The sequence below is a fragment of the Pithys albifrons genome, chromosome 6 (assembly GCF_047495875.1).
Source record: "Pithys albifrons albifrons isolate INPA30051 chromosome 6, PitAlb_v1, whole genome shotgun sequence".
Lineage (NCBI taxonomy): Eukaryota > Metazoa > Chordata > Aves > Passeriformes > Thamnophilidae > Pithys > Pithys albifrons.
Genome location: NC_092463.1, coordinates 38,413,323 through 38,432,418, shown reverse-complemented (window position 1 = coordinate 38,432,418; position 19,096 = coordinate 38,413,323). Strand labels below are relative to the sequence as shown.

At 39.4% G+C, this 19,096-nt stretch overlaps 1 protein-coding gene across 1 annotated transcript in view; it reads right to left on the bottom strand.

Annotated features, from left to right (window-relative positions):
• Positions 1-14,715, bottom strand: part of SPTBN5 (spectrin beta, non-erythrocytic 5) — a 92,785-nt gene extending 78,070 nt beyond the window's left edge. The window contains 10 exon segments of the mRNA XM_071559305.1: positions 697-850; positions 1,280-1,512; positions 2,925-3,063; positions 4,039-4,670; positions 7,587-7,815; positions 8,632-8,789; positions 9,585-9,704; positions 10,951-11,118; positions 13,605-13,778; positions 14,659-14,715. Coding sequence (XP_071415406.1) covers positions 697-850; positions 1,280-1,512; positions 2,925-3,063; positions 4,039-4,670; positions 7,587-7,815; positions 8,632-8,789; positions 9,585-9,704; positions 10,951-11,118; positions 13,605-13,715 — 1,944 coding nt within the window. The 5' untranslated portion in view covers positions 13,716-13,778; positions 14,659-14,715.
• Between the last annotated feature and the right edge of the window lie 4,381 nt (positions 14,716-19,096).

The window sequence follows — 19,096 nt, the reverse complement described above, 5'->3', positions numbered from 1 at the left end:
TCTAAATGAGATACTTGTCATCTCCCAATTCAGCTGTGTCATGCTTTCCAGAAGGAAGAAATCCACAAAGAGATGCATTCAAATGTATATTAAAATAACAGGATAGGTTCCTGTTTCTATTTTCCTATGGAAGTTCTCAAACCCACACATCTCTTCAAAGTGATTGTTCAAAGTGATTCTTTGCCATAAGAAGGCACTAGCTCATATAGCTAAACTATTGATATTGAGTTACAGTAACATCTTAGGAAAAGTGGCAACGTATTTGTAAGGTCATACAATTTTATTCATCCTACTTGCTGATATCTGTCTTCTTTTCACCATCTCTCTCTTTCTCCATATGTCTCTTGGACAGGAAAGGAGGGTGAGAAAAAAACCCCCATCAGCAACCTTTTTTTCCCTGCCCATCAAATTTACCTAATATGGAGCTCTGTGTCTTCACTAGAAGCCCCATTTCTAGTCCAGTATGAAGCATATTCATTCTCTACCCTTTTCTTTCCCTCTTGGGGAAAAAAATCCCTACCCTATGAATTTTTTAAAAATTCCAAAAACTGGTCAGGTCATGACACTTGAGATAAGAAGCAGTTTGACAGCTTTCTTGTAAGTGAACTGAACTGTAATTGACTGAACTGAAGGACAGTGATGTTCCAAAATCTTGCTTCAATACAAAGATGAGGCACCACCAGCAAAGTAAGATACCTTGTTCTTCTGAATAGAGGCTGTAATCTGGCTGACATCTTTCCCTAAGGTAGTCATTCTCGCTAGCTTCCATTTCTCAGAGACCCACGATTCCTCCTCTTTGCAGTCACGGAAGAATTCAAAAAGCTTCAAAGCCTCTTCTAACTGAGATTTTCTGAACCAAGGAAACAAACAGTATATGTCAGTCAGAAGTAGGATTCCATGGAGGCAATGGTAGCATAATCAAAGAGTTTAAAAATCAAAAATTTGAATGCCTTTAATTCCTCTTTGTCATATATTAAATTAGTCATGGAATAATACAAAAGAAAAAAAAGCACATTTCCTTTTTCTCTAGGAGATGAAGAGATAACCACTTGCTTCTCATAAAACAAATTATAGTAAATGCTGACAATGAAGGTATTCCTCATCTATGAAAGTGAGTGATCCTTTCAGTCAATTGCAATCAAGGCACTTGAGTTGCTTTGGTTGTCTTTATAAATGGAGAAATGAAAAAAAATTTAAATGCTGGGAAGCTGTGCCTTCTGATTAAATAAGTGATTTTCCATCCTAATCAGGAAGAACAGAGCCATAAGCATAGTCCTACCGTGATTTGCTCAGAGCTGTAAGGTTCTGATACAGCTGACGAAGCATCTGAACTTTTGCATAAAGCACTTCTGGTTTAACTGTGCTGTCCTTGCTGATTTCTGCTGTCCTCTGGGTAATGTGTGTCAATCTACCACCATAGGAAGAGATCTGCGAGTCAACCAAGTTGTGATTCTGCAGCAAATCTACTACTTCCAGGAGCTGCTTCCCACAGTCCTGGGAATTCACTAGCACCTACAAACAAAGTGGGGGAAAAAAAAAAAGAAGTCATTGGCAGAGAGTGCATCCAGGGCTCAGTACAAATAAATCAGTTGAAAGGTTCCCATAGACTTTCACAGCTTCTAAATGTCCAAGAATGCCAACTAGGTAAAGCTAAAAAGCAGCCTATTTAGAGGAATTATACTTTTCTTTCAATTTCACAAGCTAATGGCAATAATCCAGAGTTTCTATTTAGTGCAGTGCAACTAATGGTCTCTTCAAATAAGTAGCTGCTTTTGCACCTGAATTATTTCTATTGATTAAGGACTCAAGGTCTCAGAATTTGTGGGAGTGGTGAATATCCCCTCGCTACAGACTTATCTGTAGGCAGACTGATTCACAATCTGTATTTGGTGAATTATACAATATCCCATTTTATGGTATGTTCTAACTGCAGTGTTCTTTTATTTGAGGAACTTAATTGCCTACTGAAATAACGAAAATAAGTACTTCATGGTATTTAATGGGTGGCTGATGAAGATATCAAGTGCTTGTAAGTCTGTCCTCTTTCTAATTGTATAAATGGATACAATTACCTATATTATTGTAGGATACTATTTTTCCTTACCAATCTTCTCCCACATGCTTAGCCTATCATGGTTCAAACAATGCTGTTACCATTAGGTGTTCTTTGCTTACTAACAGTAGGAGAGAAAGATTTATAACTTGGAGAAAGCTCTTATTTTCACTTTGAAATTCACAACTTCATATAGCATGAAGTTCAGGACTCTTTCAACTCGAATACAAGGCAACCTGTAGTTATAAGGATTTTTCTGTCTCCAAGACAAAAGCAAATAACGTATATATACTTCTTGCCATTACGAAGTCAGTATGAACCCAGTTCCACATGCTAAAGAGACTTTGTGCTCTGACAGTCTTATAATAGTTGGAAATTCCTGCTGGAACCAGTCACTATACATTTACTGTGGAACTTTTCTTTCTCAAAACCTGATATATTTGAAAGCCTGAGCCAGTTCCCATATGTATAATCACTGGAGGTACTTACAGAAACTAATTCAGAAGAATTATACGGAATAGAACCAGAAGATGAGTTTATTCCACTTTTGCTTTTACACTTCAAAATTTAGATGAGATTATTTCCCATCTCTATTTTACTATATAACTTGAACCTGTAGTACACTCCCTCTAATACCATACCTGGCTTTCTGATTAGGGAGAGCCCCTATAGCAAAGCCTGTCTTTACTCATTTAGTTACATGGAATGAACTGAAATGCACAGTTAGGCATCTAAGTAAAAATTGTGGGGTTTTATATAGCTAATAGACTTCTCTCCTGTTGGCACCAGGCAGTCCCTGGAATGTGGGGGCTTTTTCAGGACACACACTGTCAGCAGTGCCAGTTGTGCACTGGTGGAGAGGACTTAGTACCTGCAGCTCTTTCAGGTCCTCTGTAATGGCATCAATGTCCCTCAGGAGGCCCAGAATTTCCTGCATGGTACCCAGAGTTTGTTCTCGTCTCTGCAGCTGATCCAGGAGATCCTGCCATTGCTTTGAAATGCTCTTTTGCCTGCAAAAGAAGAGAAAGAAATGACCAATTAAGACTCTGAGCAACACTGAAGGATATTCAGTGTTTGCATCTTTAGAGGAACACACACAACTCTTCACCTAGTGTAAGATGACAGGCCATGATCACAAAACAGGTCAAAGCAATGTTGTTTATAAGCACTTTAACTAGCATATCAACTATGATAGACATTTTAAAATTTAGACTTTTTCTTTTTTTCAAGGATGCTCATACCTGACATTTCCCATTGCTTTCATTTGATACAGTGGAATGGGATGAAAACAGGGAAGTGGTCTTTAAATTATTGTTTAAAGTAAAACATTAATCTAAACCATATCATAAGTCACAATCTGATCTCATAAAGAGTTTAAATTCCTTTTTTATAAATGTTTCTCTTAGTTTTCCCATGGGTTTCTGATTTTGTCTGAACTTAGGAAAGCACTGAAATACCACAAGAGAAGTTATTTGTATGGCTTTCTTAGACATTTAATAATCAGGTTATGTAATAATCTGAGGAAAATCAGAGAGTTTATAATGTCTTAATATCTGCTCCAAAGTGGAGCCAGTCTGAGACTTTGTGCTTTAACCAATCTGTATCACCCCAAACTACAGGCTGAAAAAGGAATGTGTTGATTTGGGGGAAAAAAAGTATCTCTCTAAGCATTTTTGATGGAAGATAGAATATTTGATTGCAATTTTAGGTGTATTTTCATATGTAACAAAAGTATCTTAAAATTATTTTTCACCCCAAATCTGTTTGAGAGTTTGATCATTCAAGGAAAAAATTACAATTTTGAAAGAGATGAAGCATTTGCCTTATCTTCTGAAATTGTTCACTGATGGAAGAGATTCCTGCTAGTTCTACTCATGAGGAGCAGAGCTAAGTTTCGTAGCTGCAATTCATTTTCTTCCACCACACCACAGAATTTCAGCTAGTTTTAACCTATGCCACTACAAAGTCTCATGACCATCACTCACTTCTCCAGGATTTGATCTTTGTCGTGATAGTTCTCCTGGCTGATAACATTGGCCATTTCATCCAAAGCTGTGAAACGTTCCTTCCTGGGCAGTACATCTGCCACAATGGCTTCCAGCTTCTTGCTAGCAGCCTCCATCCTGTCCACACTCTCTGGCCAGAAGTCCTGCTTTCCAATCACTTTCTTCATGTCTTCCAAGTAGGACTCACGCAGGGCTGCCTTCTTCAGGAATCTCTGGACTAGCTGTTCCAGCCTTTCTAGCCTCAGCATTTCCTTTTGCAGTGCTTTTCCCCGGCTGTGTTCTGACTTTTCCAGGATGATCCAATGCTTTTCCACATCCTGCAACATCTTCCCCTCTGGGGGCAAGTATGGCCGTTGGTTGTTGGCTCTTTGTTTGGTCCTGATGTTGAAGAGATGAGCTTCGATCATGCCCTTCTCTTGATATTTGAGAGGTTTCTCCACAACGCGGAAGGTCTTGAAGTTGGCCATGAGCAGCCACATTTCTTGAAGAGAGTTGGGGAAATGACGGTCATCCAGTTCCATTACCTTCTGCTTAATCCATTTCAGGAGGTCAGAGACCATCTGCTCATACAGAAGCTTCAGGTCATCTATCTCCTTCAGCAAGAACACAATCTGCAAAGGGAATATAAAATTTCAAGCCATATGAGAAACAGAATGAAGCAATGTGTGTGAATAGAAAGCATCATCTTCCACAGTCATCACATTTTTATACTGATCTGGTGGTAGCTGTCACATCTGAGACCAGGTGAAATCCCAGAATAAAATTCCATAAGCCACAGATTAATAAATATTATTTAATGTCTCATTTCAGTTTTTATTTAAGAAAACATTAGTTTTGGAATAAACAGCATCTGTGTGGATACTGTCAGCAATTTCTGTGTGGGTTGACTAGAAAGCAAGAATCCCAAACTAAAGGTTCACATTTTTGGTTTCACAATGGAAAAAACACGGATATTTTCCCTCAGTCTCACTCCTAAACTCAATATAATTCTATTCTAACACATAATTACACTCTCTTAGCTTTAGCACTTTAGGATTTTAGGAGACCATCTGACAAGATCCTGGTTCTCCTATATGCACACAGTAGACTGTGGTCAAACAGCCCCTTCTCAATCTCCTCTGTTGGAGCTGTTTCTCTTCATATAAATTATTAGAAATTGTCTTGTGGCCCAACAGAGGTTTGGTGAGGATGGTAACACTGATTCAATGTTAACTTTTCAAGTCCAGGGGTTTATCTAGTTCTCTTGCGGCCTGACCTGACTTTATTTCAAGTTCAGCTAAATACTGGAGCAAGTATCTAGAATGAAATCCGTAATGAAATAAAAATTGTTAGAGTGAAATCATCCTTTCTTTCCATTATACATTTTTCCATCCTTGCCTTTTTATTTCATATTACTTTTTTTCCTCATCCTAACTGAGTAACTCTCCTGCAGATGTCTGGTTTAATGCTGAACAATATAGTCTGCCTCTATCACTTCACTGAGTTTTCCTGCTCCAGCCAGCCAGATTAGTGAGGGAGATGGCATTGAGAAAATACCCTGTCCTTCCAAGTGGTAATCTGCTTTTACCTACTAGAAAGTGCACTTGGCAATGAATAAGTGTCAGTGTTTTAAAAGGAGTAAAATAGCACCAACCTTCAGTGCAGGAAAAGCAGCCCATGACATCAGGGCTCCCTTCTTTGTTTTCTGCCATCGTACCCAGTTCTTGCTGAAAGATCCTAGCAAATGCATAGTCACTTCACATAGGAGAGGAAAAGGAGATTTCCCTCCCTGAACTATTTCTCTCTGCTATCCTGGTCACACACTTAGTCTGAACTCAAAGGCTTCCTTGACACATTCAGGCTTCCCTCTCAATCCTATTAGTAAATTCAGAGCTGCCTATTTGAGTGGACTAAGGACATGAAGAGATTACTGTCTGTTTCCCTCTGCTTCTGAACCTTTGTGTGTGTCAGGAAGGCAGGAAGACAGAAACGCAGTTATTAGAGACAGGCTTTAGCCTCCTTAGGGAAGGAGGCAAAGAGAGAAAAAGGAAGAGGGAAGTAGAAAGAGAGAGAGAAAAGAAAGGCTAAACATAAATGGAAAAAAACGAGTGGAGCACAATAAGAACTGAAAAAGGACAGAGTAAGAAAACTGTTTCTTTACATAATGCAAAAGCTGTGACTTACTTGCTCCTTATAGTTCCTCTCATACATGCTTGATGATTGAAGGACTATTTCAGGTTTATCAAAAGAGAAATCATGTCTCCTGGCCAAAATACAGTGACTTATGTGTAAACCAGTCAGATCCTACTGCCCACTCTCCTCACTGATGCACAAACTTTGACTGAATTCCAAGTCCTGCCGTCATCTAATGCTTCTCTTAAGAGAACATCCTGTTCTAATACACAGAATCTTAGAGTAACTCAAGTTGGAAGGGACCCATAAGGGTCACTGAGTCCAAATCCCTGCTCTTCACAGGACTACCTAACACCAAATCATGTGACAAAGAGCATCCTCCAGGCACTTCTTGAACTCTGACAGGCTTGGTGCTGAAGGCAGCCATGTTATGGGATCATCCAATTCTTGTCCCAGACCACTTTTTCAGCTGACTGTGCCAAACCTTGTCACCTTGTCACCATCAGGGAAGCCCTAGTTTGGATTTTTGGGCCTCCTGTTAAGCAATATATTCCCCTTCTCAATGGCACAGGCAAATATCAGCATCCAGATGTTCATGTAGGACCCATCCTGGATGTGTAGGTTTTCTGCAAGCTATTTATTTGTATTTTTGATGAAAATAGAATTGATTATTCTGCAGATAAGAGAGAAATTCACTCTAAGGTCTTCAGTGGAACAACTACAAAATTCCTTCAGTTTTCCATCAACAGGATGAAAGTAGTTTTTAATATATGTCATGATTGTACATGAGATGAAGTGTATATGGAAACTGATAAAAAATTAGCTTAGCTAAATTATAAAAATGTAATAAAAATAATAAAAATGTAATAAAATTTTAGCTAGTATTCTCTTCTTTTTCATCTTGGTGGTGGTGGTAGTATTGAGTTGGTTTAGTTCTGTTAAATATTTTTGGTTTGGGTTTTGAGTTTTGGGGTTTTTTGCATTTTGTACCTAAGGATTTAGAAAGGATGAGGATTTTCACAGGAAATAAAAATCCAAAGTACTCTCATAGAATAAAGGATCATATTTTCTATTAAATAAGAAAATTATTGACTAGGTCTGCTTTTGCCTAGCTGTAGACTCATTCTAAGATTATTGAGATTTGTATGCCTCAAGATGCCTTGGAGCCATGTATGTTCTTAAGCAGAAATTCTGAGGTAAAAAAGGGATTAATTTCAGTGAAAGCATTGCAACCCTCATAGAGATTGGAGGGTCTACAGGGACTTAACAAGGTACAAGCTCTTTCAAATGGCTGTGCCATTTGATTCAGTTCAAATGATGCTGAAGTTGAGCTTCCACAATATTCCCTATATCTCGAAATTAAATTTATTTTTAGGTTTTTAACTTTCAATTTATGAAGATAGCAATGCACTTACTTTGGTAAGTCGCTTTTGTATTGTCTGGCCTTGTTTCAGTCTGGAGAAGTAGTGGTAATAGAGTGACACATAAGTCATAATGGATCTCTCATCTGGGTAGGGCACAGCCACGTCCTCAGCATCAAGCAGTTTGCTGATTCCAAACTCTTTCTCAGCAACATCAAAGGCATTGTTCAGGTTTTTAATGGGCTGGTCCTGCCTCAGTGAGCTATAGTGGATAAGATCAGGCCTGGACAAGGAGAAGAACAAGACATAGAGGGGAAGAAATATTCTGTAAGTTCTTTCCAATTATGAACCATAAATTGTTTATTAGACTAAAGAATGTGACATTAACACTGAAATTACTTTGACCCTGAATTTCATTCAAAAGCGTTACCCCTTTCCTAAGTAACAGGAAGCAAATCACCCCTTATGAAATCAAAGTAGCCCCAGCAAATCTCTTCCCTTCACTTATTTCTCCTCTTCACTGATGGGTGAAAACCAAAGCCCACTAGAGAGGCAGTTCTGAAAAGGGAGGTGACACAGCTGGGGAAGTTACAGAATCCCACTGTGGTATCCTGCATAAGAAGCAGCAGAACAGTTAATGGAAAAAGAAATGTTGAAGGTTCTCATAGGTTGTTTCTCTCTTCTGCTTTGGGCTGTTTTCTTCACAGTTCTTCAAAGGGCCAGAGAAGGGAGAAAGAATGAGACCGAGGAGTTGTTTGCTCTGTTACAATTGATCCAGAAGGGATACATGCTCACAAAGTTCATACAATACAACCAGCCCCTAAAAGACTGAGGGGATAAGGCCAAATGGGCAGCCTTGTTCAGATGTGTGATATTCTCTTGGAAAGTCAATGTTATGCCCCACTAAAGAACCTACCAAGCAGGAGCTTTTGGCCCTTCCTTTCTTAGAGAGAGAATATCCATTTTTAAAAGAGTCTTCAATGAGAAAGGGCAGAGAGATTTTGACAGTTTCTTTACAAAAAAATGTAATTCAGACCTTAGAACAACCTTGTGCCAGAGCAATGGACAACTCAGTCTGAACTGATCCATCAGCTCTTACCTGTGAGCATGTATGAGTGCATTGAAAGCCAGCCCATCACTCCAACTTCTGGAGAAGTCCTTCACATTCACATTGGAATAGCTGGCAGTTTTATGCTGACACCAGAGTAGTAAGGCTTCATTGGCAAACAGAACATCAGCTCTGCCTCCAAATTCTTCCTGTTAAGAGAAACCAATGTGAACAATCTAAGGAAGTAGCATCAGTGGGTTTATACTTATGTTCGCAAAGATAGCTTTGTGTTACTTTTGTCCTATTTACAAAACCCCTCAAAGTCACAACTTGCAGACTGTATCAGACATACAGGTAGAAAGATTTAAGATGAAAATAGATGTTTTCTACTGAAACAAAAATGAATTGAATGAACTTAGAAATTATAAGGTGAAAGGCAGGTGTTAAAAAAATTTTAAAGGTTTCTCTAAGGTTTGTAGAAAACAAGTGGGAAGCAAAGCTATTTATTTGCTTCCTTAGCTGTGAAGTATGACTCAGAAACAAATTGCGATGCATTCAGGTCTAATGTTAGAAATTGTTAAATTTGATTTTGTGATACCTTCATAGAGTCTTCTATTTCATGTACCTAGAGCACATGCTAAATACTTTCAAAAAAGTTTATTTTTCTTCAGAGAAGAAAAGTATGCAGCAAGCAACTAAAATCTAGAGAGAACTGTTGACAGAGAAACACATTCTGAAGTCAAAAGTCAGTAAAAAATCTGCAGAAAAGGGTGAAGAACATAAATATCCTATCTATCTCCAAGTTACTGTGTTCAGTCTCTTTGCAAAACTGTAAAGTGGATTCAGTCGCTTTTAGAAATTGCTGAATGAGTGACTGAGTAATATCATAAGACCTGTATGATTGAAGTAGTCAGGAACCACTATCGAAGTGGTCCTTGCTGGCCTGAAACTCTACAGTCTCTGAAATGCTCTGATCAGGCAGAAGGAGGAAGATACAGTTTTACCTTATCAAGTTTGATTGATGAAATCTGAAATCTAAGTATGATGATCCAGATAAGTCCCAGGATTAAGGTTCTGTCACCATCAACGATATTCTCAGGACCAATCACTTTTACTTGTACCTGCTAATAAACCAATATGTCTTCAGCATAGTAAGACTAATGCCTAGCACTCATTGTAATAAACTGTTTTTGAAAAGGCTGTTCAGGTTGTTTTCTTAAAGAAAACAGGTTTTATTTTTATGTCTCTTCATGGTTCAGAGACCTGCAAGTTCCCATGTTCACACCCTAGCTGTCATGTGCACCAAGAACGAGTTCCAGCAAAAGCCTGGTAAAAAGATGGTGGTCTCAAAGATTTAAAGAACCCATATGTGTCTCGAAAATGGGTGGCTAAGGAGGGGAAGGAAACAGAATTCAATGCTCCTTTCTTCCAAAGTAGAGGAACATCAGTTGTTTATAAACAATGTTACTCAAATAACAGAGAAAATAAAATCTGATAAGGTTTTTTTCTTTTAACAAGACTCCTGGCCTGGCTTCAAAGAATACCTTATTGTATGTGAGAGAGGGAAACTATAATAAATGTAATACTATAATTAATTAGTAACATCCTGTTGTAGTTTGGGATTATTATGTAAATTCTCTCCCCTGCCACTTAACTGCCCAGGCCAGCGGTTAACAAAAGAAGCAGTTAACTGCTGATCGCTGGGGTGGGGGCAGGTTTGTCTCTTTTGGGTTTTTTTTTTGGATATTCTCCCCAGTCTTGGCTCGGCGGAAGGGGGGAGTGGGGGCTCGAAGGAGGCAGGCTGCCCTGCTGGTTACTGCTGGGGTTTTCCTGGCTGTCTTGCCGCTGCCTACTCCGGACTACTTTTCGTGCTGCGCTGCTGCTGCTGCCTGCCTTGGATTTGCTGCTGGTTGCTCGTACCTTTCTGCTTCTTGGACGGGGAACACAGGGGGAAGAGACCGAGTCCATCTGAAAGCTCACTGCTCGTCTGTCTTGCTGGAGATGGACTGAAACTCACTCTGCAGCCAGCCGCGCTGTGATATGAACACTTGAGTATAACCTTTCCTCCCGGAGACAAAACCTGCTGGGTTTTGTTGTTGTTTTGTTTTTTTGTTTTTTTTTCCTCTCTTGTGGTGTTGGGGAAGTGGGTTGCACTAGTCTGTTTACATATATATATATATATATATATATATATATATATCAGTTATCCTTCTTGTATTAAAATTCCTTTTCTTAAATTTGATAAAGAGTGGTGTGATTATCGTGGAGGAGGCCCCTCCCCTGCTTGTGGGTAAAACATTTTGGTTTTTTCCCCTCAAACCGAGACACATCCATAAACTGTTGTGATCTCTAATACCAATATTAACTTACCTTGGATTTCAGAAATGAGATGGCTTTGCTGTTGTTCTCTAGAAAATGCACTCTCATCTTTCCCCTGCTTGGTTTGGGCAAAACTTCTCCAGAGAGCAGCTCCAGGAGTTTCAGGAGAGAGATGCCATCTTTCAAGTCTATGTAAATATCTTCTATCTCAGTCCTCACCTGTGAAGACCAGTCAGACAATACAGACTCTGGCTTGACAAATAACACTGTTTCACTGAGTCTTTGTAGGACAGTACATATATGCAAATAGTGATGAATCTTAATTTTTAAAAAATGCATTTTTCGGAGAACTGAGATTATTTATGGCAGTAGGCAGAATCAAAAGAAAAAAAAGCAGCAACAACCAAACAAAACTACAAACCCACAACTAAGCAAATCAAGAAGAAACCCGAGGAGGTTTTGAAAAATAAAAAAAAAAACCTGAGCATTTTCATAATCAAACAGTTTGAAAGTGCTGACATTTTTTATTTCAATTCAAACTAATCTTTTCAGTTTTTTGTTCTGAGCAATGCATTTCATTTACAAATTAAGCTGATGACCCCATTCAATTAGTTGGTTTTCACTCCATAGTCTCAACAGAGTTTGTCATGTCCTGCTTGGACTTGTGCTACTACCTGGAGACTCCACACTTTTTGCCAAAGTCTCGCACTAAGTGAAAGATTATTATCTTTTACAAAAATGTGCTTCATTGCTGCCAGTGGTGAGGTCATTCAGTGCTTAGATGATACAACGTGACACAGTGTGTACTCTGACCTAACAAGAACTTGCCTTGGGTGTTTCCTTTTAGCCTTATGCCACTTGCCACCCAGAAGTGACATTAAAACCATATCACACACCAAACAATAATTGTGATTCTGGAATTATGGTAAATAATAATTCCATCTTCAGGGTAAAAACCCCCAACACCTAAGGTAGTATGTTTTTAAATTCAAACAATAATTACATGTTAGGGGTAAAAAGATAGATAACAGGCATGTGCCTTTTACTTCCTGATCAAATATTAATCAGTTCAGGAGATCTTTTTTTCCGCAGAAGGAAGAAAACACGGAAAGTGTAAAAGCAGCTCAGAGAGTCTTGAAGTCTGTACTGTGTGTCTAACAAGAATATACAGCTTTCTCTGACTGGTTATTTCCACAAAACCCCTCCCTGTTTAGTTGCTTTTTGCATATTCAATAAACTTGAATTCTGCCTACAGTTTACTACAGTAAAAAAAGTTAAAGTTTTATATTCCATGACACTTTTTAAATGAGAAACAGTTCTATTTTAATTTGTAAAGAGACAGACTTCATATGCTTTATGCCTTATCCAGCAGTAGTTTTAATAGCTTTGTTGCATCATTCTTCTCATAAAGATACCAGTCACAGATTGCTCAACAAATTCAATTCAATAGCATCCCTAGTGCTAGACTTGAAGTAATCAACAATATAACTTAGTACACTGCAGTGTCCTGTGATATGATCCAATCACATTAACATGTGCATTGGAAAGCTGAGACTACATTGTCAGGAAGACCCAGATAAGCCATCAGTCTCTGCACAGCTCTTACCCTACATGGCTTGGAAAGCTCTTGCAGGCTTTTTTCCCCATGCTTTTATGATACATGAACAAGTACATCACAGGAGTTAAGACTGACATTTTAATCTTTGAACTTGAGGGCATTTTTTTAAATGAGAAGTTATTTATCTATGACTAAACAGAAGTCATTTCCTACACCATAGAAACCTAACTTTCTTCAGGTGACAAAATGAAAATGTGTCTTGCATCTCTTTTCTCCTGCTAAGAAAAATAAATTTTAAAGTTAATTTACTCTGCAGCTGCCTTTGTACCAATCAAAAATTTAAATCATGGCACTGAAAAACTCCTTCTAGTACTGAAACATCATACAATATTTATGAGCTAGAATAGACCCGAGAGGCCTGGTCCTGCTTGGTGTCCTCAAGGTCCATTTTCATTACTATCCTCTACAGTCTGTAGAAAAGAAAATTGATTTTAGATGATGCCATTCCCTACCATGCCACAGCTACATAATTTGTGCTTGAAATGAGCTTATCTGGAGTCCTGGATTATGTTGGAGCTACCTTGCACACACAACTTGACTGCACGCTGTGAAGCTCTTTGGGAGTTTGAGAGTTACTGAAAGCAAACTTGTCTGTATTTGCATGGCAGTATGTCTGAAATTGCCAGAATGAAAGCTACTCTTTCAGAGCTTTTGAGCAGCAACTCAAGTTGAACTGATCAGGCAAAGAAGAAAGTTTTATTTTGGCCAGGAAATTAAGATTTGAGAATTGTTTGGGGAAATCCAGACATCTGCAGATAGTTATAGGAAAACGAAGCAAATGAGGAGCTTCCTCTGAGAGGATCACCAATATATAATGGACATCACATTATGATGGGCTTCTAAATTCTACAAAAGTGAACCTTGATTTCAGAGAAGACTGGTAATATGAACAATGGAGACAGACGTGATGTGAAAAGTACAGGCTGTAGCACTCTAGTTAGTCAAAGCCTTCCTAGTTTGCATATATGTGTAGTGACAACGTTAAGGAAAAAATATGTTAAAAATAACATAAAAAAGAATACAGTGGTTGAAATAAAATAAAACCAATCAAACAATCAAAAATTCCCAGACTGAAGGAGCTACCTACATTATTCCTGGAGAAGATATTGTTCATCCAGTTGGTGAAGGTTTTCTTTTGCATGGACATACGCTGCTCCTGCAGCTTTTTAATGTGATCTTTTTCATATTCGGTGTCCATGGTCACCCAGGAGGTCAGAAACCTTGGTGGGGTATTGAGTGATGAAGAGAGTTGCCAGGCCACCTACAAAACCCAATTACATGCTTAGTGTATGTAGCATTCAATACCACACCCAGTAGAATACCTTACTTTCCTTTTGCTTGTACTTTGCACTTTCATTTCACCAACTTTATATTTAACTGCATTCAACTTTTTAAAATATATCTCTTGTTCAGGATGAAAAAGTGACATGTATCTATGCAGGTTTACTTTTTTGCTCTCAGGTTCCACCCCTGAGTGTGGAGATCTCATTCGGACTACCAATAACTTTCTTGTGTGTGGTTGAAGCACATGACAGAGAACTGTTCTTAGACCCCATTAGAAAGAGGAATCTGCAAATCACTTCCAATCCAATATTTGAAAGTGTGTTATGTTCTCTGAGGACTGGTTGAGATGCTACTGCTGTCTTTCAGACTACAGTACTTCTAACAGAAAGGAAATGGAACCAACTTGTTTCTTTCCTTTCATGGGTTCGTTTTTTTGCATATGTGTCATTGTAAGGATGGTGACACAAGTCCATAATCACATCAACAAGGTCCTAAGCTGGACATCAGGAAGCAGTATTCCTCTTGCCTAGGCTGTCACAGACTTGTCTGCCTCATCGATACCACTGAAAAGTCAGGCTTATAATTCCTCACAGCACCCAAGCTGAATATTCAGAAATATTTGAAAGGAGGAGTCTTCCCTTTAGAGTCTGTGATACTATAAGTGGATTGCAGTTCAAGTGAAGAATTCTCCTGAAGTCACTTGGCTTATACTGTAAATCTGTAACAGCAGTGCTCTTGTTGTTATGAATGCAAAACAACTACTTAAAAGAAATTAACACTGCAGGATCCATGGCTACAGACACTTTTATGGACCGTACATAATCTGATTGAGCTGCTGCCATAATCATAAGTATTACCTGGATCACAGCCTGGCTGCAAAACCAAGAAACCCGTTGTAGTGGTAGGAGAGGAGAAAGGTGTCTGCTGCTGTCAACCCACTGCAAGGAGAGAAGGGAAAGAAAAACTAAAACCTCTGACAAACTATGTCAGTGTAGAGCAGGGTGACCTGCTTCCCAAAATTCCATGTCTGTTTTGCAAAGGCCAAGTTCTGAACTATTCTGGGCTCTGTACCCTTCAAATTCATAAAGCATAAAATAATGGACATTATGTGTCCTGGCCTGAGAAGACTGCGATAAGGAGCTAGCAACTGCAGACCCTGGAAATAAGGAATTGTTTGCCTGATAGCTTTCTATGACCTGATAAATGTAAAGGATTTTGCCATTTTGCAATATGGAAAGGTATGGAAAATGCAGAAGCAATGATTTATTACTGCATTTTTGATCATTTCTTTTTGAGGCAGGTATTTCTTAACTCCCAGTTCTTGACTTCTGAAAACAGGGACAACTTTGAAGCATGGTAGTTCAGCAACAGCACAGGGAAGGATCATGACTGTAGATGAAAGTCTAACTAAAGGAATAATTTAGCAAAGTTTGAAATAGAATCATAGAGAAGATCCTCACAATATTTTCATGTCTTGTGGGCTGGTTCAGTACTGTCTACTTTCTCCATGTGAAGTGCAGATATTCAAAGAATTGCCTTTCAGTCCTAGAGAGGTGATATTAACTCACTTTCCTGTAACAACCCCTATAGTTAAGGCTTCTGCATTTTTATTTATTTTTAATGGGTTTTGTCCAAGCATTGCAGTCACCCTGAATAATGACAGTACTGGTATCATTTAGTTGCAAAGGAAGCTTATTTGTTGAGCTTCACATAACAGGTCACCTGTTTCATTAATTAAATTAGAAATGCTCCCTGTATTGGTAAATGATTACCATAAGATGGATTTGTAATAGATTATTTGCATTTGCAGGGTGTGAAAGGAATGCCAGGAGTCAAAACTGGTTATAATGGTGCATTACAGGAAAAAAAAAAAAAGATAAAAGAATGTGAAAAATACTCACTCAGTTTTGGAGGAAGTCCTTTCTGACATTCAGCACCTGGTCTTTCTGAAGAGTGACTTTCACTAGACCCACTCCTACATTCACCTCATAGTTTTCATGAAAAGTGACCTTTGATTTCAGGAACAGAGACCAAGTATTTATGATTTACCTATCAACCTTTCATCTGATCTGAAGGAAATAACCCATCAGAATACAGTGAATAAAGGTTGTCATTGGCCTCATCCAATTCTTATGCTCAAAAATAATATATGAACTGTTCCAAAATTGCTATAAACCAGTGAAAATTCATCCATGGCTCTGATGCTTTGGTAAAGAGCATCTTTCACAATTGTATTTAAGGCTTTGCCTGATCCCAGACTGCTTTTCTAAAGGAATTCTTAACAGGAAAATTGAACTGGACAATGGAGTCTGAAAATGAAAGTACAGCAGAGAGTACAAAGATCAGAGCAACGTCCAAGCAGTAAATTTGGACACAGAAAATGAGAAGGTGAAACTGTGAAACACTAGGAATTTGTTCAGCCCTCGGCACAGTTTTGAGGAAGTTTTTATGCACAGATACCTGTTGCTGGTAGGGTAAACTGGAATGAAGCTGACAGTGCCAACTGATTGCAAAATTGATGGACTTTGATTAATAACAAAAGGGAAAACAATTCTGGTGACTTATATAGATAGCAGTGAGTCCTTTCTGTCACTTACAAGGTCGCGATAGCACAGAATGCATCATTGCCAGAAACCACACAACTGCTGCTGGAAATCACTGCTAGAAAATGGGCAGACATCTGAAATAAGAAACTGTAAGTAAGGATGTCCAGCTCACACATGAGGTAAGGGACTAGCAGTCTTTTCCCCTCTGGCAAGTGTAGTTTAGTTAGTATCCAAAAGGGACAGGAGGAAACACATAAGAAGAAATGAACAACCCCCTAAAATTCAGTGCAGATAAAACTTGATCTGCCTTCATATGTACCCTAGAGAAATGTCATGCATAGTGTCACATAAGGCAGCCAAAAATAAAGAATTGAATACTTATGTTACAGGTCCCTTTGAAGGGCTGCACAGCATTCTGTGGTATTGGCCACTTCTTACAGTTTTGCATCATCAGCAAACTTCCAGAGGAGGCATCTGCCCCGTCATCCAAGTCACTGATGAACAAGTTAAACAACACTGGGCCCAGTATAGAACTTTGGGGGACAACACTAGTGACAGGCCTCCAACTAGACTCTGTACCATGCATCATGACCCTCTGGAATCTGCCACTCACACAGTGGTTTTCAATCCATCCCACTATCCACTCACTTCTTGAGTTTGCCTGTGAGGATTTCACATGAGACAATATCAAAAGCCTTGCTGAAGTCAAGGTAGACAAAATCCACTATTCACTTTCAGTTATACTTACATTCTTATAAAGGTTGGATTGTAGGCTCTTGGTTTAAATCTGGCACAGGCTGGCTAGGTTGTGTGTGTCAAGAAAATGTCCTTGCTCCTTTCAAACAGAAGGGAGAGGACCTGTAGTTGAATTGCCTTGGATGCAGGCATTTCTCCCTATTACAAGTTAATTATTATCTATGTGATTAAACGTGCAAATCACTGTCTTTGCTTTTTATGATGAAGGGCAATCAGAGAAGTGGTATAAAACGTCACTAACTCCTGAATATCTATCTAAAGTTCAAAGTTAAATGGTGGACACTTATGTGACAGTGATAAATAAAGTCATTTCCTCAGTTATTTATACCTTAAAAAAGTAAGAGGAAGGGCACAACAATATTTGTGTGCAGTTTCCTGGAGGAATCGAAAAGAACCCCCCCTCTGGGCTAATTATGGGTCTTACTGCCTTTGCAAAGAAGGGAAGCCTTGCCACCAAACTCAGGAAGGAGAAGAGCCCAAAGAGCACCATTCCCTTGCCTTTTTTTCAGCCTGAAGTGATTTTCCATGATGGCAGCAGTCATTTTGTTGTTTCTTAACAGAAAGGACTATGATGCAGATTCCCCTCTGCAAAGCAGCAGTCACATAAGACTGTTAGGTATTTTAACTGCCTTTTTTATCTGTCCACAATCTTGTTCTGCTAAAGAGGGAAATGGAGACTGTGGAGATCAGATCGACCTCGTCACAAGCAGCCTGGTTGCAGCCGCAAAACTCCTCCGCTCCCAACATTTCCCCCACTGCTCCTCTGCTCCTGGCAACACCATGTAAATCAAAGAGGGACGTGACACTCCCTTAATATCTATTTGAATATTATTTTTCTTGTTTTACATATCATCATTGTCCTCCTCTCACAACATGCATGTAAATTCCAAGCTTTCTCCAAGATGGGAAGAAATATTTAATCCTCCTGACATAAAGAGCATGAAAGTGACATTCACAGGATTTGTACAGGGTTGCAGATACTGATTTTGCTGCTTGCACTCCCATCATTCCCACCCCTGACCTGAATGAGGATTGATCACCATGAGCTTTCCCAGGGCATCCTTGTCTCTGCTCTCCAGGCAGTAGCACTGGCATCCCCCCATCATTGGCCTTGTCCACTGGGATGGGGGAGTCTGCCAGAGAGGCATCTGCACCCATCTGTGTAAATGAGAGGCAGAGAGGCCTTCATGTGTCAAAGCATCCTTACTGAAGGCCATTTACAGCTGACAGTCCTGTAACTTGATGTGTCCTTCATTGTACCAAGCTACTACAACCGTGCTCTGTGCTACCACTGAGCTAAGCCAGCTCCAATTTAAAAGCCATGGCCATACTCATGTCTGCTCTTGCGGAGTGCTGAGTTTATTCACATGGCTCAGGTGAGAGGTGTTGCCGACCAAGCTCTAGTGAGACTGCACACACCATGTGATGTTCAAGCAAATCCAAAGTTTACTCAAAACCACAGGTATTTATCACCTTAACTGACCCCGCCCCAGGTACAGATGTCCGCTTCCATAGGTCAAGGCTGGAAACATGTCCTTTTAAGGTGAAAAACGAAACCTGTAAGGTGGTCACTCAGACCCACCTGAATTAGAGGCTGCAACAGAGAGGTTTGGCACAGCCCATGACCTTCTATGTATGCTTCACATATACACTGTTCTGAAGGTACGTGAAAATCCTATCTGATCCTTCCTAAGGAGAAGGTTCCCCAAATCTCGAAGAAAATAAGCATATTAAGTGCAAACATGTGCATGACAGCTCAGGTCTCTATTCCCCACCATGTCTCCAGCCATGTTGCTTCCACATGTGAGAGTCTCAAAACAACAAACATGTGGACATTGACTCTATGGTGTAGAATGGCAGCCCTCACTCAGGGCCATGGTCTGGTAGCCCACAGTGTGCCAAGCAAGCACAGAAAATAGCCTGCTGCCTGGGGCCAGCAACTTGAATCCCATAGGTAGCCATCCACACTGTCACCCTCTCCAGCTCTTCAATC